Source organism: Aulonocara sp. 'chitande type north' Nkhata Bay, linkage group LG23, assembly GCF_057382095.1.
Source record: "Aulonocara sp. 'chitande type north' Nkhata Bay isolate Kocher_YH1m ecotype deep benthic linkage group LG23, A_spYH_male_GT1.1, whole genome shotgun sequence".
NCBI lineage: Eukaryota > Metazoa > Chordata > Actinopteri > Cichliformes > Cichlidae > Aulonocara > Aulonocara sp. 'chitande type north' Nkhata Bay.
In genome coordinates, this window is record NC_141365.1 from 6,917,337 (window position 1) to 6,944,278 (window position 26,942).

The 26,942-nt window shown below is 40.0% G+C and overlaps 1 protein-coding gene across 1 annotated transcript; it reads left to right on the forward strand.

Annotated features, from left to right (window-relative positions):
* The first annotated feature begins 595 nt into the window (after positions 1 to 595).
* On the forward strand, positions 596 to 10,062 carry atp5f1d (ATP synthase F1 subunit delta). The gene is made up of 5 exons (XM_086282971.1): positions 596 to 835; positions 1,553 to 1,706; positions 2,605 to 2,693; positions 9,614 to 9,743; positions 9,931 to 10,062. The coding sequence occupies exons 1-4, from the start codon at positions 719 to 721 to the stop codon at positions 9,734 to 9,736; spliced, it is 483 nt and encodes a 160-aa protein (XP_086139097.1). The 5' UTR covers positions 596 to 718; the 3' UTR covers positions 9,737 to 9,743; positions 9,931 to 10,062.
* Positions 10,063 to 26,942: the final 16,880 nt, after the last annotated feature.

Here is a 26,942-nt window from a genome sequence, read left to right on the forward strand (position 1 = left end):
CACCGGTTTGCAGGCTTTTTACAGGGGTTTGGCGCCATCTCCTGACGCAATGGGGATTACATTTATTTGTCAATAAATACTGATAGATGCATATATTTAACAATATTGAACGATAAATATATTTATTAATGAGTAAATATGGAAAACACTATTTTTCTCACATTAACCACTCTTCCCCAATCAATCTCGAAATGTTTCCCCGAGTAACTCCAGCAAGAATACCAGCTGAAAGGCTGAAATACACATTTAGCACATTCAAAACAACCTCAGTTTATCCCAGTTCTATACATGTTATGCTAAATATACACCATATTGACTGTGCTAAATCAACAGTAAACAAATATACTACAAAAAAATCAAATAAAACAAACCGAATAAATCTGTTTTACTGTGTGTTACTGCATAGTAAAAGACAGGGTACCTTACCCAACTAGAACTGAAAGCATACGGGACTAAGGAGGTGATTCAAAGTATTTTTAAACGATGGATAAACTGGGAGACCTTTATTTGTTAACGCAATTGGGGTTTTTTTTTTTTTTTGTTGTTGTTGTTTTTTCCCCCCAAGACTACACTACCCTGCATCCTCTACGTCGCAGCAAAGCCTGATGGGTAGCCTCCCGACGTCCTTGTCCTACCAAGCGCACACTGACTGCCTTCACGCAAGGGCTTGGGGATCCCTGTCATTCACTCGTGCTTCACAAAAATAACATTTTCAAGGATGATGGCAGCAAGATTTCTCCGCCGTGCTCTGCCTGTGCTGAGGCAGACTCGCTGCTACGCCGAGGCCGCCTCCGGTGCCCCGCAGATGTCCTTCACGTTCGCCTCACCAACACAGGTACTAGGCTAACGATAACGGCTAGGCTTCTCAGGCCCAGCTAGCTTAATCGGCTCACCGAATGAATTTTTTTTTTTTTTAATGAAATGGCACCTTTGGGGTCGTGTAACAGATTGGTGCCGGTCCTTGGCCTCGCTGTGTCCCCGAGCAGTACATGCACGGTTGCATTTAAATTAGCGTTTGTGTTTGGAGGTTAAGCTGGTGTAGCCTAGCCTAGCCGTCATTCACCGTATTTGACAAGCAGTGTGTGGTCCTTTACAAAGCATTGCTCTCTTCACGGTTACTTAAGACTCCGGATCCATTTTTTAAAAACACATTTACATTTTTTAGGAGTGCAATAAGTTTCAGTGACACTATTAAGGAGCCCTTGTGTTTTAAATACTAAACTGTAACCTTGAAGTGCATGTCGGTGGGACGAGCTTGTCAGTGCAGTTCACTTCACATTCTGAATGTGAATAAACAATGTTTTTGATCCAACAGGTAAAGTCAAGCGCAAAGACAAATTTGTTATATCATGATGCGTTAATATGGATTAAAAAGACTTGTGGTTATTGTGATGCTCTGTTCGTTTCAAAAGTCTGGTTCTTAGTTTTGCATCTGGATATTTACTTAATTGTTGTCAGTTAATGTGGGTTGAAGCTCTCTGTTAAAGTGGTGGTGTAATGTTTCATTTTATTTATTTTTTTAATTTAAAAGTGTTATTATTGTGTGTTGCAGGTTTATTTCAAAGAGGCCAGTGTGAAACAGGTGGATGTCCCCACGCTTACCGGTGCATTCGGTATCCTCCCTGCCCACGTACCCACCCTGCAGGTGCTCCGGCCTGGTGTTGTCACAGTCTTTAATGATGATGGCTCTTCTGCCAAATACTTCGGTAAGATTTTCCTTTGGAAAAATGAGTGAATGACTGCAGACAGACCCACAAAGAAGGATCAAGATCCTACTTATCCAATCAAAGAGAGAGAGATTGTAGTCATAGTAATAAATTTATTTTGGTTTTAGTCTCATTTTTTGAAGCAGAAAAGAAAATTATCTCAAAAGTACAAAATTAAGAGAATTAACAGATGCCCAGATATAATGACCGTTGTTTAATCTTTAGTGGTTTTAAATTAACCATTGTGGCAATAATACAGTTTTATCTCCATTATTGCACCCAGTAACACTGAATCTCTCGGTGGAAGAACTACCATCTTATCGAATTAATATGATGTTATTAATGACTGCTACAGTGAAGGCTTACACTTTATTGTGATTACCCACTGGTCATAGATCACTTGTTTTGTACAGTGTGAGCATTTAACAAAACACTATCAGGCTGTCTACTATGAAGCGGTTTGTAGCCTGCGTCCAGCATAAAGGGAAAGCAACTTGTGCCGCACTACAGTCAACCATGTTCACTTTCTTTTTTTTGGGGGGGGGGGTAAAGATCTGCTTTCCTTTTTTCCTTTTTGGGTGTTGTTGATGCCAAAAACAACAACAAAGTGTTTTATCACATCTAAACAAAATACTATTAATGTGGGAGTGCACTTGGCTGACATTACACCTGAGGAGAACGTTACAATTATAGATTAACCAGCTAATTGTATGATGGGATTAAAAATTTGAGAATCTGGTGAGGTGATTAAAACTGGTCGAGAGAAAATTGTAAGAATCAGGGATGCTATGGGGCTCTTCCACACTGCATTGAGTATAATGGTACATATGTAGTTGAGGTGACTACAAATTCCATGTGGATACTTACACTGTGTGTGTGTGCGTGTATATATTCACAGTGAGCAGTGGGTCCGTAACGGTCAATGCGGATTCTTCTGTGCAACTGCTTGCCGAGGAAGCTTTTCCCCTCGATCAGCTGGACATTGCAGTAAGTATAATGTGAACTTTGAAATTAATGTGTGTGGAGCTGCTACACTGACCCCTCATTATTATCAAATGAGAGAAAACAGGAGGAGATTCCTGACTGGTGGTTTGAATTTGAGCATAATAGTCGTTAGTAGGGATGGGTATCGTTTAGGTTTTATCCGATACCGGTGCCAAACCGGTACTTTTGAAACGGTGCCGGTGCTTAAACGGTGCTCAAACCGGTGCTTAAAGAATGGAGAACACAAAATTGGTCCAAAAACCTCTCATGTTCAGCAGTTTTTTTTGTAAAAAGATAACAATGTTAGCCTTTTCTGCAGCTAGAGGGCATATATGGTATCACTCTTGGCTGGAAGCAGTGCTTAAACAATGGAAAAAACACAAACTTTGTCCAAAAACCTCTCATGTTTTCCACTTTTTCTTTGGTCATTTTAGCCTTTTTGGCCAGGGTGAAGGGAGTATCTGCCATCAAACAAGAAGACCGCAGCATGTAGCTATGATGATGTTTGCTAGTTCACCTTACATGCATTAATTTAATAACGTGGTTAGCCTACTCAACGTAAATTATACACGAACAACATTAAGCTACTCACGCAGAGAAGAACGGCTGCTGCTGCCATCATCATCCGTCATCATTTCTGCTACACTGGCAGGGCTAGGGGCCAGGACTGTACTCGTCCGGTTTTTGGGGGATGTTGCTAACTCCGGGTCCGATAACAGTTACCACACCCGCAGTAGATGTGCACGGTGTGAGGTCTCACAGCAAGCTATCAAATACAGCGCATTTTTCGGCTTTTAAAAAAACCGCTATGCGTCGCCGGGTGTTTCATCGGATTCAAGGTGTTACCTCCTTTGACAGTATCACAGTATCAGCTTAAAGCACTTGTTGCAGGTTGCTGAGTTTGCATCTTTTGCTGTGAAGTACAGCCAGACTTTTGACCGCTTCGCCTTGGGCATTTTTAATCTGTAGCTCTGCTCTAAAAGAACGTACGTACCTGGACCCGCCTACTATCCTCGGAAACGTAAAATGATTGGCTAGATCTAAAGTGTATCACAGCTCAGGAAAAAGAAGCACTGAAATAAAGCACCGAAATGTGCGCTGCTTTTCGGTCTGGTTACTACCGTTTATGTCAGAACCGATACCGGTACCCATCCCTAGTTGTTAGTCTCATCATCTTCAATTTTCCCCCTCTGGAAAAATTCTTTTGTGTGTCGGGAGGGGACGATGCAGCGTGAAGAGGTGCAGGTGAGATGATTTTTATACATGGAAAAGAACTGGATGATGTAGAACTACAGGTCTAAGGTGAAAAAACGGCAAAGAACCAGCAAATGTTAAGATGTGATACTGTTGCAGCTGCTCAGCTTCAATAGTATTAAGTCCATGTATGTTATCTGTTTACTGTAATACTAAATAATTCATCACTCTATGTAAACTTGTTCTATATGTACGTGTGTTTATGCCACATGTGCATTATGGGTACGTTAACCTCCTCTGGCACCCTGGGTGATACCAAGACAATTGGAACATGGAGCAGATGGCCAAACGCTACTATGAACTGTCACTTTCGGGGTTCTTCACATATCTTTTATGAGGTTCAAGTATGAGCTTTGGTTGGGCTTCTCAGTCACTTGTCCTAAATCCACTCTTCTCTCAACTTTTTTGAGTAAGTTGCATCCTGATAGGTGAACCAGTTTCTGTTAGCTCTCTGTAAGGGCCTCTCTATATTTGACTACTTTAATATCGATCTGACTTGGTCTCACTTAGTGTTAGATTTTTATGCTGGACTAAAGCTGTGGGAGCCTTACATACACACAGTTTTGTCCAATCAACAGAAGGCTCATCCTGATTTTTTTTTTAATTATATATAAATTTGAAAGGGGGAAAAAACCCTAGAATATTTTGGTATTCTACATTACTGAGTGCAGATTAATGAAGCCAGATTCAATTCTCCTTATATATAATATGCTATAATGCACTAGTTTTCCAAAACTGAACAAGTCTGAATACCGTTACCATTTTTATCCCCATCTCTCAAGCTCTAGCTGCACATCAATGAATGACTATTTTAGCACACAGTGTACACAAATGTACCCAAGAGTAATTTCTCTTGGGTACACAAATGTACCCAAGAGAAATTACACTTATGCAAGAATGCGTATGATAGAAAGCGTCATGTTAAATGTGACCTTCACTGTGACATTTCATTCACAGTGCAAAGAAAAAGCCTTGAAGGGTATGGTTTGTGCTATTCCACTGAGCTGAGTATCTGCCCTCCATTACTCTGTTTCAGCAGAGTGTTGTGGGAGTTTCCTGCTGTAGCACTGTAAGCTCTTCACTATGCTGTGTAAAGTGCCTCGAGGTGACTCGCATTGTGATTTGGTACTTGAAGAAGATAATGCAATAATTGACTTGAAATTCGATTGGGAAGCTGAGTGAGGATACTTCTGTGTGCACCAAGAAGTCTGCAGAATGAAACAGATAAAGGTAATGTGTTGTATCACGTAGGTGGTCTTTATAATGGGAAAACGTCAGTCAGTGGCTTAATGGGTAAATGTTGTGCTTTGAAATAATAAATGCCACAAAAGCAAGGGTCATTATGAAACTGTCACCACTGCAAACCAGCTCATATTGAGCTTCACAAGATTTCCCAAAGGTCAGTATTTAAAGAAGCTTCATTGATTGATTGTGTGACATTGCACAGGTGATCCTATAATTGCAATCCGCAGCTCTGTATTTACTTTAATGACCAATTATCCAATAGGTGCATTGCTCCCCTCATATCTCAGACTTTTAACAAGTTATAAATAAAAATGATCAATGTTTGTGGCATGTAATGAGTATAAAGTCAGCCTTTGTGTATAAGGACTGAGATTCAGTCCGACACAAATAATTGGTATTCATTAAATTGCCTTCCCATCAAGCTTTTTCACAATTAGGGCTGCCACAAACGATTATTTTGATAGTCGACTAGTCACAGATTATTTTTGCGATTAGTCGACTAATCAGATCATCATCCACTGGACGTAAAACTACAGTTTATATAACTATCATTAGCTTACAGCTTTAAGCTTTTAAGGTGCTAACTAAAAATAAAGACAAGATGATAGTTTATTCAATTTTAATGAAATTTGCAGATTGTTTCGGTAATGTTTAATAAACTCCTTGCTATCTAAAATATAACAGGACACCGGAGTAAATTCTCCAGCATCTCACACTTCTGATAATCAGCTGTCTGCTTGATGTTTATTCAGCTGTGTAAAAACTATAACTTTAATCTCAGCCAAACCGATTTACTCAGGAACAAATAAAATACTAAAAAAAAAAAAAAAAGCCAAACAACAACATTTTTAATTTATCTAAGTGACTCATATATATTTAACCTGAGTCGCGAAAGACGGCGGTGGGTTTGAAAACAATTTGCCGGGAGTCCGGTGTTCTCACGGCGCTAGTGACCTAGCCCCCGGCTAGCTATCGAGCTAGTGGGTAACAGACGTCTCCGAAAACGTCGGAGCGCTTTTGAAAATATGTGGTGTCCTGATAAACTGAGCCGATATTTGAGGTTTACACAGCTACATTCTCGCCTGAAAATATGTTAAACGTTTATTTTGTGACCCAGAAAGAATAATAAGAGTAATATTAAAACTAACTAGCTACCGCCATTGTTGGAAACTAAGCTGGGCCGCGCTATGAATTCTGGGACACAGCTACTTCTTCTTCTTCGGGGTTTAACGGCAGCTGGAATCCTTGTACGTGCAGTGCTGCCATCTTCTGTTTCAGTCCGTTATTACACTCTTAAATCCTGCTATTATTCCTGCGTCTTTTGCGATCTTACAAAGCTTCAAACGACACGTCGACTATTAAATCAGTCGTCGACGATTTTGATAGTCGACGTAATCGTGACTAGTCGACAAATCGTGGCAGCCCTATTCACAATATAAACCCCCCCACATGTTTGAACTGTATGATCACTCTGTGCTCTGGTGTTAATTCACTCAGTATTTTTTGAAATTGGTTTCATTGAAGACAAATATGTGTGCCTGCTCTAACAGTTTATTTAGATGTTAGAACTTAAATAAGTTGTTTAAATGAACAGGTTGCTGTTTTTGCTATTTCTTTACACTCTGAATTGCTTTTGCACTCTTGAGTTTTGCTTCTGATTTTGTGCAGCAGCTATTTTTGTACCTGAATTGTCTTTGAGCATTGTAATCCTCACCAGCTCTTTTCTGTTTGACTTTGGATTTAGAGCAGGGCGATATGGCCAAAAATATTTATCACGATATATATTTGAAAATTTGCGATAACGATATAACCGACGATATAATTGATGCGAGACAAAATACAACTCCACAACATTACTAGCGCAAAAAGACAACCTTCCATTTATTTTCACTTAAACAAGAAGCTGGTTTTTATGTACATTAAAGCTTTATAAAAATGTAACAGTGCAAATGCAAATTCCTTGCTGAAAGTTTAACCAAAAGGCATTTCCAGTAGAAATGGGCTGACATATCCTGAGCATAACCATGTATAATATCCACTGAAGTGCTTTGCAACATTAAACTGCAGTGTGCAGTATGTATTTTTCGGACCATAAGGTGCACGGGATTATAAGGCACATTAAGCGAAACAAAGCAGTCAGATAAATCAAACTTTATTAAACTCATTCTTCTTGCTTCCTCCACTTCTGTACCATTGATTCATTAATGTTGAATTCTCTGGCAGCTGCTCTATTCCCATGTTGTTGCAGTCTATTAATGACTAACCTCATATTGTGGATGGATTATCTCAGTTGTTCTCCTGACTGAAGTTTGGTCCGTTTACAACATCCTGCCATGCGATTGCATTTGTCTCTAACCATGAAGAACCTTCATGTTAACTTTTATAAGTGGAAAAGTGTTAGTGTTCGTCCTCCAGCTTCACTGTTTATGTTATGCTAACATAGCTGTGTCGCTAGCGATCACGTAGCACATCATTATATACCAGCTAGCCCAACTTCAGTAACCCTACAAACGTCACTGCTGTTTAGTTTCCTGTCTTCATTTATGTTGGAAGTGATAGCAGAACTGTACGTTTGATTTTTTTTCAGAAATCTCTGTCAGAACATGCTATATCATGCTTAGGTAACTAGCGAAACTAGCGAGCTAACTTCCGCTAGCTTCCTGCTAACGTCTAACTCCGTTAAATGTAATAACTTTAGTTTTCATGGATGCCTGGAAGTTAAACTTCATAGTTACACCTGGTAAAGCAGCAATGCTGATCGTTTTATTAAAGATGAAAGAATTTAGACAGTTTTTAACTCTAAGTGACGCTGCAGTGTTGTTTGACCTGAAGCACACGGAGTTTAGGACCCAGATTACTCCCAGATTTAAGAGCATCTTAGTCCGACAAATATGACAATAACAACGGCTGCTTGCATGTTCTGCAAAAAAATGTGCTTTGTCGTGTATCTGACGGACAAACACCAAACCAGTTCCACATCACGGAAGTTGCACCATTTTTACAAACCAATTCTGGTTCATCTGTTTCACTCAACAATCGGCCATGTGCGTATGAAAACAAAGGCACTGCGCATGCGCGTTTTACTCCCATTCTATCGCGATATTTCATTTTCCTATCGTTGCCTAACATTATACCGGTATTACCGTGAACGGTATAATATGGCCCAGCCCTATTTGGATTTTTACTTTTTTTTTTTTTTTTATGGAGCTGGATAAATAAAAGATTGTTTTGTTTTTCTTCTCCTTTTGTGTATGAATAAAGTTTGCAGCTGCAAGTCAGGAGACCAGGTGTTACACTGTGAGCTCAAATGGTGGGAGCCAGTCGTTTGTTCTTAAAACGCTGTCAAAAGCTGTGCAAGTGAGAAAGCTTTGAAAGCCTTGTTTTAAAATAGGTTTCCTTTTCTTTTCACACTCTTTACTCTTTAACAGTGTCACCAGTATTGACACAGTGGTATTCATAAGTGGGTTGTCAGTTCTTTGTCTCTTTTATGCTTTAATGAGGTTTGTGTGATGGGTATCTATATATTCGATTTGTTCAGGCTTGTATCATTCCTAATTATCCACCCAGATCGTGCTCTTTGACAGCAGAGACCATCCTTTGATCCCACGCTACATTATTTTCTTCTGATTTGATCTGCTGGGTCATTCGGCACCTCCCAGCTGATGATTATCCATCAGATCGGCGTTTCAGTCGGACGTCAGTGTTGAGTCCTCTTTTAAATGTCAGTCTTGTTAATGCTAGGCTGCGTTATCATGCACTCGCCTCGAAGGTGTCGCGTCTTTGACCTTGGGCAGTGCCAGAGTCACTGTCAAGTTGACTTCATAGCAGTAAATGAGTTAATTTTTCCTCATCGCCTCCCACTCTGGAGTAACAATGCACATGGGTCTGGTCTGTTAATAAGGAGGGAAAGGTCAGTCACTGTTGAGTTAAAGCAGATGTGTCAAATCCCTGCTGGGAGACCTTTAACTTCCAGCTATGTTTGGCATTTCTCGTTTCTAATCGCGACTGTGACAAATGGCGCTTTCAGAGCAAAGAGGCAGTGGGGATTTTCCCTGCTTGTCTTTCTCCTCACTTAAGACTAGCTCTTTTTTTTCCCCATCTTGATATCCTGACATCCCAGTCATCCTCAAAGGGGTTTGTTGGATGATTTAGAGTTTTGCATACTCTATTGTGTTTTTTTTCTTTTTTTTGAGGGTGATGACTTGTCTTGAAGTATTTTCATAGTCACAGATGATGAGGGTGTATTTGATATTGCACACTACTGTAATAATGTGGTATAAGATGGAAAAATAAATAATCTATAACTGTTTCTAAAAATATGCAGCTGGACTTTTGGTTGTTATCTTATAGTGTTGCTTTTTTTTTTTTTTTTTTTTTTTTTTTTTTTTTTTAAATAGTCACACGTTCTATTTTTCTATTTTCAGGCAGCCAGAGCCAACCTAGAGAAGGCCCAGGCTGATTTGGCTGGAACAACTGACGAGGCAGCGAGGGCAGAAGTTCAGATCGGCATAGAGGCCAATGAAGCCATTGTCAAGGCTCTGGAGTAGACTTGTGGTACGACCTTTCAACTCCTCTAACATGAGCTGTTTATTGTCCTGGAATTTGTTTGGTTTAACAGGATAATTATGCAGGACTGCATACAATTAATAATATCAAAAGTGGAAACGTTAACAGGTAATTACTGACCACTAACAGCATTAGGTTTTATTTTCATCAAGCTCTTGTTTATTTTCCCTCCTAGGTAATCTTTTCTGTTGTTTGGATGGAAATCGACAGCCCATCTGTGTTTCCAGCTCAGTCACGTCGGCGTCCAGAAGACTCCATGCTTACTTTGTACAGGGGATGAAATTAAAAATAAATTTATTTGGAATTACTTGCTGGAGGAGTTTGTGGTGGTTTCTCATGCTGCAAAAATGCACATGTGTAGTATTTTTGGTGCACAAAGACAAAGTTAGCAGTGTGTTGCAATTACATGCTATTATTAAATAGTTGTCATGTGTTGTGGAAAGTGCTTCACAAAAGAAGTAGTGTGGGGGTTTTCTAATTCATTTTTATAGTGACTGATGACTGTAATGAATGTATTCTGCCACTTGAGGGCAGCAGACATCATAGGTAGTTCAGTGTTTTGGATAATCAAATTTTTCCTCTACTTCCCAGCAAACCACAGTTTCAGGGAAGGAACTGTCATATTTTTCATATAAGGCTGGAGGAAATTGTTTACCGTAAAGCCTCAAAAGAAAGGGTCTCTTGAAATATTTGTGGTAGCTCCTGGATTTGAAAGTGTAGTCATTTTACTGTTGCATTGCCCATGTGTGGGTTTGAGTTATTTGGAAGCTTCTGTTGCTTCATTTAAATGTGTTGGCAGGGCTTTTTTGTTGTGAGTGATGACTTCAGGCTTACATGACTAAGCCAGGAAAAGTCTGTTTTTTTTTTGTTTTTTTTTTGCTGTCCCTTCTTTGGAAAACTGGGCCTTTTTCTTGTTTCATAACCAGACTCACTCCAGGAGGCGCTGACCTCACTCACGTGCCCACTTAAGGCTTTCAGGGCATAAACCACAACCGGTTTATTTCGAATGTCAAAACTCTTGCAGGCTCTCAAGAAGTGTGAGTATGGTGCAAGTAAAAGTATTTACGCAGAAATGTTCTAATAATTACTAATGTGCATGGTGAAACTGCTGCGTAAGGTTCAAAAGCAGGAACAGGAAGTTTTATAAATCATTTCCAGTACAGAATAAAAATGAGGAAAGACAAATTACACAATTTTATTTCAAAACTGTCATATATTTGTTTTTAGCAGAGTTGACGTAGGCTGTGAAGACTTTACTTGGCTTGATTAATTATGATATTTTTTTTTTTTAGAAAAGAAACAGTCAACAAAACCTCACACATCCTGCTCTTTGTTCTCCTTTCTAATCTGCTGTTTTCATCAAAACCTTCTCATCCCAGCTGCACACACACACACACTCATGAACAATATACAAACTCATCAGTTAGCCTCAGGGCTTGGAGACATCTGAGTAACACTTCAGACAAACAAGATGAATTGGTTATGTCAAAACCACCACTTCTTAATTCCAGATTTATAATAGAGGATGTTGAAACCAAGAGCTGCACCATCATGTCTGTGTTCTGAGATTTTAAGGCTGCTCGTGCTGAAAAGTGAAGCAGAAAAAGACAGTGTGCTTTCCAAGCGAACTCGTTTCTCTTGACGTGTGCTGTCGTGCAGCTAAAACAGCTGGGTGTTCCGTCGTGTCTGGAGAGCTGTGCCCTATAAATGAGGAACCAGTTCTTTTGGTTCATAGTGCTTCCAGTTTTAGTTTTGCTTCAAACTTCTACTGTATGAGTTTGTAGTGAAATATTTTGAGTTTCACAACATTCACTTCTTCCTCAGCTACACACACTACTGAAGTATCTCACAAATGAACTGCCTGACCCAAGTGTTTAAGTGCTGCTTGGTGGTATAGAAACATTAAAGTGCAGCGCACTGACAAAGGACGACGAGTATCCAGTGAGAGCCCTTACTCAAGAGCCATTTGGTGGTGTTTCAGAGCAGATCAGGTTTGTGATAGTAAGTCAGTGCACATCTCCCATGGATCGCCACGTACTGTAATTAAAAGATTGCACTGTCTGCACCCAGGAGCGAATAACATGATACACACTATGACAGTCCACGGTGTCATGTTTGAGTGGTACTCGAACACAAAGCAGCTGGAAACTTTGGGAGAACTCACTGGGCTGCGTTTACTGAGTCAACCACAGTGGCAATAAAAGGGACCAGCCCATGTGAATCATTGTGTTTAGCAATGATGTAATTTCTAAAGTGCTTGCTCCAATGCAGTGGTGTTGTTTGGAAATACGGCATTGTCAGCTTGATTCATAAAGAATTACTGTGTAACAATCTGTTTAAATAATCAAGACCATTTATCAGGAAAGAATGGCTGCTGCTCTTCATGTGGCTTTTGAATGGAATTACTTCACTTTTGGTTGTTCAAAAAACTTGCACTGCAACTAACTATTGCCGTTGGGAAAATGTAATATCTACAAACCAAATGCAATTCCCATCACCGTCATCCGCTAGCTCTGTTTACTTTTAATTTGCAAACGTTAGCAGGCTATCGTGCAGTCTGATTAGTTGGAGAACATTGTAAACTTTACCTGGAGCATGTTAGCTGAGCAAACCGCTCTCAGCAGTTAATGATACATGCAGCTTTGTAGAGCTGCTAACATGCTGTAGCTGCGAGTGATCTGGTGTCACACTTTATGTCAGACTGCACAGCATTTTTATCTCTTGCCCTCGTCTAATGAAGCGAGTGTCCCAGTTTTCTTTTTTTTTTTTGGCTCAGGCTCAAAAAAGTAAACATGTCTCACAAAGAATGCGTCGATGTAGCCCGTGGATGCATCCCTACTGAAATTTAAAGATCAGCTGAAGTAGCAGTTTTATAAATTAAAGTCATAGTCTCAGTATTAGTAACTTGTCCTTCATTGCCTACGATTTATCCAGGATCTGGTTATCATGTTCTCTTAGGTGGTGTCCACAAGTCACTAGCTTTGTTGAACTGAGTTATGGACTAAATTCACTATCAGAATGTTGCTTTGGACCTTTGGCTGTTTGATCACATGGATACTACAATTAAAAGAGCAGCTTTAAAGAAGCCCAGAACAAATATAAGATTGAATAACAATGACATAACATAATTACTTTTGAATGTGCCACCCCATAAAACAAGCATGGAATACTTATGCTTGTGTCCAAGCATGTGTCATTGTAGTAATGCGGCTAATAGGGTGAATCACAAAGCAAATGGAAAGAGTCGAAGCGCAAGATTTTCTTTATGTACTGGCACAGGCTCCAGCATGACACACACTGGCTGTGACACGGTGTGAGATTTTCCTTGATGACTTCTTGCAGGCTTAGTTCCCGGCTTTGTGGATTGGGACATGAGCGACTTTAACCTCATCAGACTTGAAACGGAGTTGAGAGACTCTCAAACCCAAACCCTCTTCATCTCTCTTTATATCGATGCTCTTATTAGCCTCATGAAATCACGGGACACACTTCACATGCGCCACCATTGACATTTCACTCATCGTGTTAATGATAATTCATGCAGCCGACAGCGCTGGGAGAAATATTAATTTATCAGGCTCGATAATGAAAAAATAAAACAATGTATCAGGTGAATAATAAGGGAGTTATGTGCGTAAGAGGGGGAGTGACAACTGAGACACTATGATAAAGTCCCACAAATGTTGCCTTTATACAAGAGGTATCACATCACAGCTTGAATTATTCATTTACAGGAAGTCATCTTCAGCAGAAGAAACAAACTGCAACAGGCTATTTATAAGTTGTTTTCATGTTGCCTGTGCTGTATAGTTACCAGAAGTCTTATATTAATTAGTACTTAAATTGCAATTTTGATAACTTGGAAAGTAGATCCTTCCCAGCAGCAGGTAGCAGAATACAGGATATTAAGAGCGCCTGATGTGTGGAGGCAAATGAGAGACCTGTGAAGGAACCGAGAGGAAATTAAAGGTCTGGAAAATTTAAACGCTTTGAGCAATGAGCCAGCTACGAGGATGTCAATTTTCCACACACCAAAGTGCACTAAAATTACACATATCATCTAGTGTGCATAATCATCGGCCCTGGAGCTAGCTTTAATATACAGTAGCTGTTAAATGGTACAGATACATAAACACATTCTTGTAAGCGAAACCTGAAAATTTCCACCTGTGAGATATGGTCAAGCATGGCTAAGTGTGTATCAAGGGGGCAGATTGAGGCTTCGCAGCACTAAGAGAGAAAGAGAAGCATCCAGAGAGTGGAGCTGATTGAAGTGCTGACCTTTTGGTGGGTCTGTGTAAAGAGGGGGCCTGCAGACTCTCAGTCAGCTGTCAGATACTGCATCCAGCCTGGTAGTGGGAGTAGGGCCCTGACACCAGCCTCCCACCACTTTGCCCTGTTTGTGTCATCCATTCCTCCATTCTTACAGCCTTCCATTCCACATAAACACCCACCCACCCACAAAACACACACGCAGGCAAGCGCTGCCGCAAACACTCACCCAGACGCAAACATCCACACAAACACAAATATATTTCTGCCTGTGCCAGCTAGGTAACATTTCTACAAATAGAAGTGTGGGCATTTGGGAGAAAAATTGCAAAGCTGCAAACACAGCCTGCTGTAGAGGTGAGATAATCAGCTTTGTGGTAACAGCAAATGGCCCCCTGAGTGGCAAGGCAGGTAATCATTGCACTGAGTATTTCTGTGGGAGAGGGGAAAAGTGCTTTTCTGTTCTCATGCATGTATCTATGCATATTCACACAGAAATGAGCAGCCAACTCAAAGACACGCAGGTATAAAAGTATCACATACACGCACCTAGAAGATTAATTAGTGCATATACAAAAGGACGATACGGTCGCTGGTCTGCCACTTATGGTTTCTTTTTTCTTTTTAAAGAATTCAAAAAATAACTCAAAACAAGGATGTATTTGCGGAGCCGTGAAACATCCTGGGCCATACCAATGCAACAAGACACAAAAAAGTCTGTTGTGCTCAGAACTGCACTCACTTACTAAAAGCAGACCAGGTGGGGCACATTTACATGAGAGGCAAAAACATGCTGTAGATTTGCTTAAATTGAGCTTGGAGTTCTTCCATATCCCCAGTCTGTTTCGAGTTTAGCATCGCTTTGATGATCTTCACTGAATTACTCATTACTGAAAAGAGACATTTACTCTTTCCTTTTTGTCAATTCAAGGCTCTAATTAGCAGATTTGAGTGGTTTCATGCACATTTTACAGCAGTATGCATGAATAAAAACTAAAAGATGCAATAGCTGTCAACAAAAGGCAATGCAAATTTAATCTTCCCTTGAAGAATAAAGAAAAAAGTGAAGGCGGCACATCTGTGCGTGTCTGTACGAGAAAATGTGAAGCTCACTTTCGCTGGGAAAGATGTGTAAAATATCTGCCTTCCTGCTGACAGTGAGGACCGTGGCTGTTTGGCATTCTAACTCGAGGTGTCACATGCTACAAGGGAGTGCATCAGCTGGGTGGGACCCATCTTGTGTGTACAGTATATACAAACAGTACAGCCTGAACGTGTATACCTGTGCAGATGAAAACGAAAGATTTCAGAATCTCATAGTGAACGGTTGGACCAGGTTAAACCACACACGCACAGACATATATATATTGTTTCTATGATGCTAGTAGTCTGGCCTTTTGTGCCTCTGCTGAAAACAGACAAATCTCAGCGGTTAGTCATGGGGCAAAAAAAAAAGAGCTCCATTTTAGGTCCAGTCTGGCTTTACATTTCTCGTGACTCAATCTAAATCACCGACAAAACCCAGACGTACACATGATGCATGTCTGACTGCTGTTTGAGGAAGTTTGTGGAAGAACCCCAGTAAGTGTACATATATAAGTCACCAAAATTGAAACAAAATTATTAACTGATATGCTTTTCTAGTCAAGCTGCTTCTTTCTCTTTCTGATTTTATGTATGACAAATGGACTCGTGAACGCTGAGTTTATGAGCTGCCAAACCAAAAACTTGAGCCTTTCATGAGGAAACAAATGGTTAGCGGTATCAGCAAGAAGGATGGAAATATTGCAAGGCCAGTGACTGAGCCAAGGAGTGGCCATGGACAGCACTAATGTGTGCCCACCATCTGACCACCCCACACAAATAATGTTGTTACAAAGTTAAAGAGAGTAATTCCTACTTCTCTTGGCTTTATTGTAATTTCTTTAAAACTGCTGTATCCACATGAACACCTCTTAATAGCAAGCCTTCTATTTAAAATTGATTAAACATAATCTTTTTTCTTTTAAATGTAGGACTGCATGAAAAGCTTACTGTTGTATACTCCATGGTGTACATGTCTGTCGTACCTGAATAAAAGATGAAAGTAGAAAAGAGTAAGTTTAAAAAAATGACTACTTGGTCAATCAAAGAGACATCAGTTTCTCTGCCACACCAATATAAATTATATTCTCAGTCTGCTAACCACATCAAAATTGTCTGGTTGTATCACTGATACTGAGACTTTAGCCGTTGACAGGACTCACCTCAGTTTTGGGCCACTGTATTATTTATTAAGCTAAAGCTTTATGTCAGTACATAATTTGTATTAGTCTATAGAGGTCTGAGTTATGGTATGCCTTAACTCATATATCTAATATTAGCATTCATCTAGCTAAACATTATCACTATTATAATTATTGCAAAGATTACCACATTACTACAACAAGAATTGTTGGATAATATTACTTTACATGTTCTGGAAGCCTAGTTATTGCACAGTAATTGCCATAGCAGACACACTGATCACCTTTACATTTCATGTAAGAGTAATGATACACCCTAAAACCCCCACAGGGCAGGAGTAGCCATGAACAAGCTACCAGTTACACGCCGCAATCCTAGCCTAGACACTCAGTTCTTCCCAAACATGGGACCAAATACTGATCCCTGAGTGCAAATATCATCAGATCGCTCCACTGTCCTTTTCCATGGTTGGTCACTTCTTTGGTGACTGCAATTTTCCTTTTAGAGAGAATCACACACTTTCCCTTCTCTTAAGATCACTTACTCCCATGTGGTGCGCCAGGCCCTGTCGTGTGCCTCCTGGGGATTTTTCAAGCACATTTTCCTGCAGACTCTCCTCAGCTGGTTTAAACTGCTCTGTTGCCTTTTTCCAAAACATCTAGTGGATGTGCCTGGGCACGTGAGGATGCATTCACACACTGGTGCACATGAGCACACACACACTCATCATGTAAGTGCAGCTAGTTATTTGTTGTCCTTTCAACTGCACAGTTATACTCTTGCGCATTATGTGTGTGTGTGTGTGCACGCATGTGTGTGCGTGCGAGGCTGCACAACATGCCAAAAGAGGAAATGAGGCAAAGTGTAAATAACACCAGAGGAGCACCTCCGGGTTGCCTTTCCTTCCTCTTGGGCTGTGTTGAAACCTTCATGTCATTGCATCTGCTCTGCCACCTGTGCTGTTGTGAAAGTTTCCATCTAACACTGTATTTCTTTAAACTACACTCATGATGTGACATTTCCTATATGCAGATTTAATGAAAAAAGCTGTGTCATTTTAGCAAGTGGTAACTTGCACTGGCAAGGAAGCTAGCATGTGCCATGTACATGTAAAGAAGGCTAATCCATTGAGTCATATGCAAGTTAGGCTGAAAAGGAAAAACAAACTTTAATTTTTTTTAAAGTTTAGCTAGTTTGTCTACATGCCCTGTGATCTGATGCCACACAGCGAGGATAGTCAAATGTGTTTGGAGTTAAATTCCCCACCATTTTTTTCCTAAAGAATGAACACTTCAGATATGGTGCTCTCTTATTACTTTGGAATGATAACATACTACTTTCCAATCTGTGTTGTCTTCACACATCATACATGTACTATTTTTACCTATCTGGATAAATCACAAGCTTCATGTCCTTGTAAGCTTTGCACAACAAAAGCAGGAATGCAACTGATAGAAATTCGATAACATCTCAAATGCTTTTTTAGATGACACGATGAGTGCGTCTTCCTCGAACCTGGACCAGATCAGCTAATCCATCAGTGCCGGTTGACACTCGCTTCTGTAGCCAATGTGACGGTCACAAGCATGTACACTGAGTCACTGTAGGAAGATATGCCAGCAGGCTAGTTTCCACCTTGAACAACCAGAGAAGCTAGAAATAATCCCCTAACATGCACAGACCAACTTTGGCCCTCAGCACGACCTGTGAGGTGAATGCAACTATAAAACCTCTTATGGTCAGTGAGTAATGACACCACAGACTACAAACAATGTATCTGAGATAGTACAACAGTGTCATGATTATAAAGTACAGTGCTTAAACAGTTTATATTTGAACAGTTTTTGCACAAGACGTGTCATTTTTGACGTATGACCCAACATATATTATACTGTTACTGTTACAAATCGAATGATGTCCATGTAAATTCCCTGTGACCCTCTGCTACTGTTCTCTTTCTGCTTTACCTTCCTGTACCCTTTCCCCACTTTAACTCTAGTATCGTTCCTTCTAAGTTTGCGTTTCCAGAGGCATTTGGATCAGCACAACAATGACTGAGAATGTAGACTGCAGAAATCCAAAAACACAACATCCTCTTTTCTAAATGTCACCAAAAACCAATTTATTGTAATCCTGCTTTTGATTTCTGTGTTGTACCTTGCAGCCTATGTAACTCTTACTGCATGAGCATGTTCCACAGGCATTCATCCCAGGTCAGGCATGCTCTCAATGTAGCTAGTGACTGATTCCACACGTGGAGGCTTGGGAGGTGTGGTTTTCCATGACTCCAAATAGGCAACGTGCTTTTTGAATCACTATGGAAAGGTCAGAGGGTTTACAGTGCAGAAGCACATACCACGTTTGATGAAAAAGCCTTGAATGATTTAACAAAACATCCCCTAATATTTGTCTGACGAAAAGAGAGAGATTTTTTACCCTGATATCACATATTTACCAGTATGTTAAATGAATAGCTGGACATTTGATAAAATACACTAATCCCCTTTTACAGGTCTTAGACCATGGGTAGCAACTGGTTAGCTTAGAGTGGAAACACTCTAAGCTCTCTGGTTTGGTGCGTGTATTAGTTCATTCATTGCTCATTTACAAACATGTCATATTTAATTTCTTTAATTTTGCAAAAACAGAAGTCATAAAAATGTTAATCTGATGTGTAAACTCCACATTTTTCTGCTTCTTTTCTGTTAATTCCAGTTTTTTGTCTAAGCTAAGCTAATTATCATCTGGTGATACCTTTTGGCAGTAATAAAAAATGCTGGCTGTTTTTTTGTTTCTTTGTTTTTACCACTCCCTTTGGCAGAATTGGCGGAGTTCATTTGAACTGGTTGGTTTCCTGGTATGGCGCTGGCTTTTATGCATAGCCCACAAATTTTTAATTCAGTTAAGAGGTATGTTTGGAAAATTAAAGGTGAGGTTTTCAAACCTTACAACACTATACCAAGTGTTAAGCATGGTGGTGGTAGCATCATCCCCTGGGGTTGTTTTGCTGCTAGTGGTATTGGTACATTTCACAAAGTGCCAGGAAGCTAATTATTCTAATATCTGGCAAGCAGAGTGCTCAAATATCCCACTAAAATTACCCCAGAAGCTTACTGATGGCTACCAAAAGCATCTGGCTGAGGTTCAATTTGCTAACCAAGTAATATCGGGTGTGTATGTATACTCTGGATCTTGTGTGGATTAGAGAAAATCCAAAATAAATGTAAACTTGTCCAGCCAACACTTTTTAAAGTCATTAAAGATGTGTGGTGTACAATCATTCCACCTAGGAAAAACAACAGCTCAAGTCATTAAAGTTATTAAAAGGCCCAAATTACTACAACATTTATGCCTATCATAAGCAGATGTAAACTTTTGGTTACAGCTGCATGTACTTGAAATATTTAAGCACTTTCATCAACCTCTAGTTTACTGTTCATTCTGACATCTATGTTTAAATGCAACACCAGCTTGTTAGTTGTGAACACATACACCACTAAAATAAATTATTTTTTATTTTAACATCATATTAAAATATACACTTTACAACAGTCAAAAAACAAACTAGCATTCATTAGAAACTATGAGATAAGCTTATTTACAACAGACTTGTTTTACACTTATTTACTGTGCCTTACTGGAGACTTACAGCTAGAAATGGGAAATTGGTTCCGATATTTATTAATCTATGTGCAAACATGAATTTATAAGGCAAAAACAGAGTTTGTATGACTTCAAAGTAACTATTTGGTATGACCTTTAGTCTTCAATATAACCTGAATTCTTTTAGGCGAGCTTTCTTGTAATTTGTCCAGCAGTCTTCAGGAATAGTTCTTCTGGCTTCTTGAAGAACATTACAAAGCTTGTCTTTGGATAGTGACTGCCTTTTGTTCCACATTACTTCTTGACAGCCACCCTTTCACTTCAGACTTCAGTACACAGTAGATGGATCAACTGAAGGTCCAGATACATCTCTCGGGTCCTGTGTCAGTTGTTTGCTGCATTTTCTTTCCTATTTCTTAAACACACAATCTTCATTATCATCACTTGAGTTATTCTTGAATGATTCATAGTTCATTGTTAAGTGGCTTGAGAAACAACAACAACAAACTAACAATAAAACCCCCAAAACTCTGACTGGAAGAAAAATGTCTAAAAAAGAAAAACATTGAAAGACCTTCTAAATACATACATTACACAAGACAGTCTGGCTATTATTAATAATATATTATAAAGAAATGAGGGATGTGGCAAGACTGTACAATATGGTCAATGATTATGATATTCTTATAATTCAAAGATCAAAATCACTAATAATGTTAGAGTCAGGAAGCTGGAGCAAAGGAAGTTACTAAATGTGTTGTTGCTCTGTCAGTGACAGAGGTTAAACATTTATGAATAGTCATTAAGGTTATTTTCAAAGGGCTACTAATGATACTGATTATCTTTGTCACATCTAGATTTAGACAGTTTCCACTTATTTCTTTCTTTAAATAGCACACAGAGTAACTTGAGTGGAAACAGCTTACAATTTTGTTCATACTACTTGACAAATATTTCACAACCAACAGAACATTCAGAGGCTTGAACTAACTTGCTATCCTGATTATATTAAAAAAAAGAAGAAAAAAAAAATCTTCATAGGCATGTACTATGTACCAGTCAAGTCCTGCCTCCACCCCCATTTGTAGTCTGAAATTGCCCTTTAAAATGCCACTGAACTTGGCATATCACAGCCAACCCACTATGAAATGTGTCTGATTATATAATTTTTTCACAAACGCTCGTGGAAGCTCAATAAACACATCTTTAACAAGCAGTAGTCAACACTAGACACGTCAGCTGGTATAGTATAAATAGATACAACTGACTAATTAACTGTGAACTCATATTTGGCTGACTGGCTGTATCAAGTAGTATCAAAGAGAAAGAATAGACATGACTAAACACAGACAAGGATGAGGACTGGTGGAGCAAGTGAGGTGAGGCTAGTTGTCATTAGGTTTATCAGATATGCTGATGAAATAAGTTCAGGACTCTGGTGAGAGACAAGACTGCAATAGCAAACAGCGGGGCTCGTATATGACCTAATGAATTCTGTCTGCTCTGCTTATTCCTAGTCCTAAATGGCTATTTCTGACTGCTGCTGGTTGCTGTCATGGAACCAGCAGCAGTCAGAAATAGCATTGTCTAGCTGTGTCTTGACAGTGATTTATGATCCCTTGTTTTAGGCAACCAACAAGCTGTGGCTACTGAGCAGCAAATGTAAGAACATGTTCCACTCTTAAAACTCCCACAAACCCAATATAACAGCATTGCTGATGCATGTGATTTAAAATGATATCAGACTGAGGCAGATAGATTGGTTAATAGTGATCGCTTTGGGAAAATCGCATCTCCTCCCCTGTCAGAGTGAAGTGGAAATCGGTTAGTGTGGGAGCAATGTTCAAGTGAAGCTGGAAACTTTTTATAAGTAGTCAAGAGTTCAATGTGATATCAGTAATGTGGTACTGTGCAACATCTTGATTCACTCTTTAAAACATCTGCAAATATAAATATAAATACAGTATATGAGGTGAAAGGATGGCTTTTAAAGTCCGACAAGCTTGAAAGTATGATCTTCTTTATTGTTCGGTAGAGCCTGAACTCTCTTAGTCAGCTTTCTTATAATTTATTTAAGTAGTCTTCATGAATAGTTCTCCAGGCTTGTTGAAGGACATTCAAAGCTATTCTTTGGATGTTGGCTGCCTTTTGTACTCTTCTCCTTCGTACCCTGTCAAGATGATTCCACACTGTTTCAGCAATGTTGAGGTCTGGGCTCTGGGGAACCTGATTCATGACTGTTTTTCTATCCAGGTATGCTTTTACTGCATTGGCAAGTGTGTTTGGAATCATTTTTATGCAGAAAAATGAAGTACTTGCCAATCAGACTGTTTTGGAATAAGGTATCAAAATCTGATGGTATTTTTTTGGGTGCATAATTCTAATCTATCTATCTATCTATCTATCTATCTATCTATCTATCTATCTATCTATCTATCTATCTATCTATCTATCTATCTATCTATCTATCTATCTATCTATCTGTCTGTCTGTCTGTCTGTCTGTCTGTCTGTCTGTCTGTCTGTCTGTCTGTCTGTCGAATGACTGTTGAATAGAACTGCAGTTTTCACCTGCCTTTCAATTTCCTCTTCCTGTTATTGTACCTTGGATTGAAACTGTCAGTGGCCACAGACTGTCAAAGTTTGAAGAAAAAGAACCTTCCTGGTTCTGTAAATTCAGGATACACTGTATATGATAATGACAGTCTCAGGATAGCCAGTGCGTGGGTTGTGGAGCTGTCATGCCTGAACAAATGCTGCCACGGTCCTGTATAGGGTTAAACTGAAACCTCGCCTTTGATCATTAGTTATATACTGTGGATACAAAGGGTCAGAACAACCTTCCCTGTGTGACTCATTTCAGCTTCCAGCTTTCCACCCATACACAGTAAATATTTAACTACACGTCATTGGTGGCATTCTGCAGTCAGTGTCCAAATGCACCTCTTCTCCGAAATGATGCTGGCATTTCATTGATTTCAACAAAGTATGCTTGAATTTTTTCTGGTGGGAAAGTGGGAGGTCATGGTAGCGTCTATTTGCATGTTCATTTTATGATTTTTCAGTAGAAAGTCTGGATGGAGGTTCCCTTCATTGAGATTGTTTGGAACCTGTTTTAAAATTCTAGCCTTAAGTTTACAGAGACCAATCGGGACAAAGTACAGTGACCTTACTTTTATGGAATTAGTGCTGTTATCGTGAAATACAAAGAGAAAGAGAGCAAGAGAGAGAGCGCGAGACGGCCAAGAGGAGGAAGAAAACGGGGCAAGGTGGGGGGGTGGCAAAGCCTGGAAAACTGGGGCGTAGTTGTGGAAAAAAAGGGGGCGGGGGGGATAAAATTGCAGAAAGGGATGAGAGGGAAGGGGGCGGTAGAGCCAGAGGGAGACGGGAATACATGACGTTGTCAGTGGGGTTGGAGGGCTATTTTGAGAATGTAATAGGGAGAAAGCTGCTGCGCACATCTCTGGGCTGACGTCACAGATGAGATCAACTCTCTGTGCAGCCTGCCAGCCCGATCATGTGGCCCTTAATGACCTTCGCTATCAGTGCTTAAATTACTGCGTATCAACTGCAAAGCAAAACCAGCTTCAGGGGGCACTGTAGCTGCTGCGTAGAAAACAACAGGAGAAAGTAAAGAAAACTAAAGTAGAAAGAAGAAAAGACAAGAAAGAAGACAAAAGTCCTTTTTATGATAAAACAAGTCGGGTTGGGGGGCGTGGGGGTAAAAGCAGAAGAAGAGAGAGAAAAACTAATTAGCAAGAGTGTGAGTGGAAGGACCAAGGGTGGAGAACAGAAAGACAACGGGAGAGATATAAAACAATGCAGCGCCAGCCAAGATTGAATTAGCCTGCAGCTTTGGCTACCCCTAAGTCTAGGATGGAGGAGGATTAGTGGGCTGGGATTCTAGAGAGTGTGTGGGAGTGTGTGGAAGTTTTCAACCACGTGGGAGGAGAGCAGGGCGATTTGGCAAGTTCGGAACTTGCTTGCACCAACAAAGGAAATGCCTGCATCTGGTATTCATCACCAGTGTGTACTGTACACACACGCACACACACGCACGCACACACACACAAACACACACAGCTATTATCTCCTATCTGGGGTTTTTTCTGTGTGAAAGTGCTAGGAGTAGTAGTGCACATCATAACAGGTTGCTCTTAAACTGATTTTGTGTCCCCTCTACACACGCTGACCTCAAAGGGTGAAATTTTTACAACTGATACTACTCAGTGAATGGATAGAGCTCTTGCAAAAGTCATATCTTTGTTTTACCAGAAGTAATACGCAAGAAGTCCGTTCTGCATTGCCAAAACCACCTACCCAACCACCCACAATCCCTGCCCCGAGTCTCTCTCTCCTACACTCACTCTCACTCTTGTTTTTTTCCAGTCGCTCTCCCTCCTTTGTTCTGCTCTGTTCTATTTTCTGCACTCCACGCTAACACATAACCTTTGTCGGACCACCAGTCCCTCTAGCGCTACGCCATAGGCTGTCAAACAGACAAATAAACAAACAGATACAACTAACACCCTCCCAGCCTGGCCGAGTTTCACAACTATAAAGGTTCTTATCGTGCCCGGCTTGTGTCCTGTGGGTGGATTTCATTAGCTTATTTAGCACATTCAGCCCAGTTCCAGCCTGTCCTATTGTGGGCCTTTTTAGTGTGAGCAGACCAGCTCTGTAAAAAGCAGCAATTATCAAGTCTACTTTGCGGGGGTGTTGAAGTTACACCATTTGGATGAGGTTGTGCAGTAAGTGGTTGACAGGCCCAGATCTGGGCTTTGGAAGTACAGCACAGCACCACTAGTGTCCTGTGAGTCGTGCAGCATCTCGACACAGGACAGACTGTGAACAAGACTAATGTTTCACTGCACACAGACAGAATATGGAACGCGGTGTGAAGTGTCCTGTTACAAACTTGATAGGCTAAGCCATAACAGTACATCGTATTCTCTCACAGGATCCATGTGGAGGCTCAGATCGCAGCGATATATGATTCACAATAATATGCTACTACAAGGCAATGGTTTGAATTGTTGCATATTGCGTAATAATTGCAGATACAGAACACAGACAGTGCTCCCATATGAGTATTACCTCTTCCTGTTGAGATTTTCTAACTTTGAGGTTAAAAAGAATTTTATTTTTGAACCAAAGCCACCGAATTAACCGTACAAACAGACTCCACAGGAATGAGGAAGACAATTACACTTAACTATCACTTGTTTATTACATGAAATAGTCTGCCAAATCATGCTGATCAACCCACTGTAGTATCAAAGTGTCCCCGTGACAAGATTTAAGGAAGAGTATTCTGGTTACATTACTTTCTACACAAAATATGCCTCATCCGTTTTATGTTTCACTTGGGAATGCACTGACTCGTTATGGGGTGACCAATGTGCTCTTAATGATATACAGAAGCTAAGCACAAAGAGTTCAGAATGTTACTCATCACATATACATGCACTCCATGCTCTCTGTGATTAATGTGCTGTCTTTAGAGAATGAATACGGTGAGTTTGATTGTGAAATGTTTGGATTTTATCCAGTCAGTCTGCCTCTGGGCACTGTTCAGGCTACAGATGTTGCATTTAGTTGTTACTCACTTTCTCACTTACTCACTCACTCAGCAGTGCTATATATTTGATAATACACACCCAAGTTGATATTGTGGTTCTTTTCATCTGGTTTTTTTTCTTTCTGACTAAGATAGGAGAGAGTCTGCAAGTCAAACTATCAGCTTCCTGAAAAGTTTCAACAAAAAGTTTTTTGGACAAAAGTCGGGAATGTCGTGACTCTGGAAATGGATGTCTGGTTGTTTTGTCCTTGGCCTGGCTGTTCAGAAGTTACTGTAAGCTGTGACTAAATCTGTCTGAAGTGACACTTTCTTTTCTTGTCCCTTGTCATTGCATGTTTTGCACAATTCTTTCTCTCACTCTCATTTTTTCTCCTCACACTCTCTCTGGCATGTTGTCTGCTTATGTGTGGAAAGCAGCAGAGCTCAAGATGTGTCATCAATCATCTGCGCTGTGAGCCGGGAGAGCGAGCGAGCAACACTTCAAACAGGGCTTCTTCTGCAGGTGTGGGATCAGAGACCCCGTCCACACCAAAACCCATCCCACTCAACTTCTAACCCCTCTGTTTTTTTTAACCCCACACTATATCTGAAGTACTTGTGTAACAAGAATCTCAATGCATTTAACCACTACTTTGAGTGATCTAGCTATTTTTGTAGCGTAATCCCAGAGGTACTAAAAAGTATCTGTAGCAAAGTCCAACTAGAAATGTGTATTTCAGTGTGTTTTCTGCAGATAAACTATCATTTTAATTACTGCAAAAAATTCCACCCCACAAATGTATCTTGACCTGAATCCATTTTTTTTCAATATAATGCATTTAGTTAAAAATAATACTGAAACTTGTGAACCCTAACATGTTATAAATTACCTCTCATATCAAAGTACTTGGCTTCTTTTTTTGTTGGTTTTTTTTATAGGTCTAACACGTCTTTTGACCCACAAAGGTCGTTATTTGTGCGTGCAATGCACTCACTGGGCCAGTGACAGAAACCGCTCAAACTTATGAGCTATGGTTACTAAGGTTACTAAGTTCCTATTGTGGCCCAGAGTATACAAATATTGTATTGATTGTAATTTCCAGTTAAAAGGAAACAATGAAGTGATATTACACTTCACGGCTTTCATGTGGATAAGTTCAGACTAACTTCCAGGCTTCCAGATGACGTGCAGCTGTGTTCTTGCTAATTCCCTCTTTGAGTCGAATATCGTCAACTAGAAGAGCTCAAAAATGCTTGTAAGTGATTATAAGCAGCTATTAAAAACAAATCCAGTTATTACAATTTTCTCCCACAAGAAGTCGTGTACATTTACGTCCTTGCACCCCCTACAAGTCCAGGGTCAGACTTATCCAGTTCAGGGTGAATGTATGAACTGTTAGTATTCGTTTGTACCATAAAACCTTGGTCAGATTCAAATGTTCACTTCTGACTGCACTGCACTGTAAAGAACAACTGCAGCCTACAAGTGAATGGATAAAAGAAAAAAGGAAAACACATTTTCTCGTC

Bases quoted from the DNA above. Each gene is read 5' to 3' on its own strand.
- atp5f1d (XM_086282971.1), top strand. From the start codon at position 719: ATGATGGCAGCAAGATTTCTCCGCCGTGCTCTGCCTGTGCTGAGGCAG. The intron at 836-1,552 runs GTACTAGGCTAA...TGTGTGTTGCAG, and splicing joins CGTTCGCCTCACCAACACAG to GTTTATTTCAAAGAGGCCAG. The intron at 2,694-9,613 runs GTAAGTATAATG...TTCTATTTTCAG, and splicing joins TCGATCAGCTGGACATTGCA to GCAGCCAGAGCCAACCTAGA.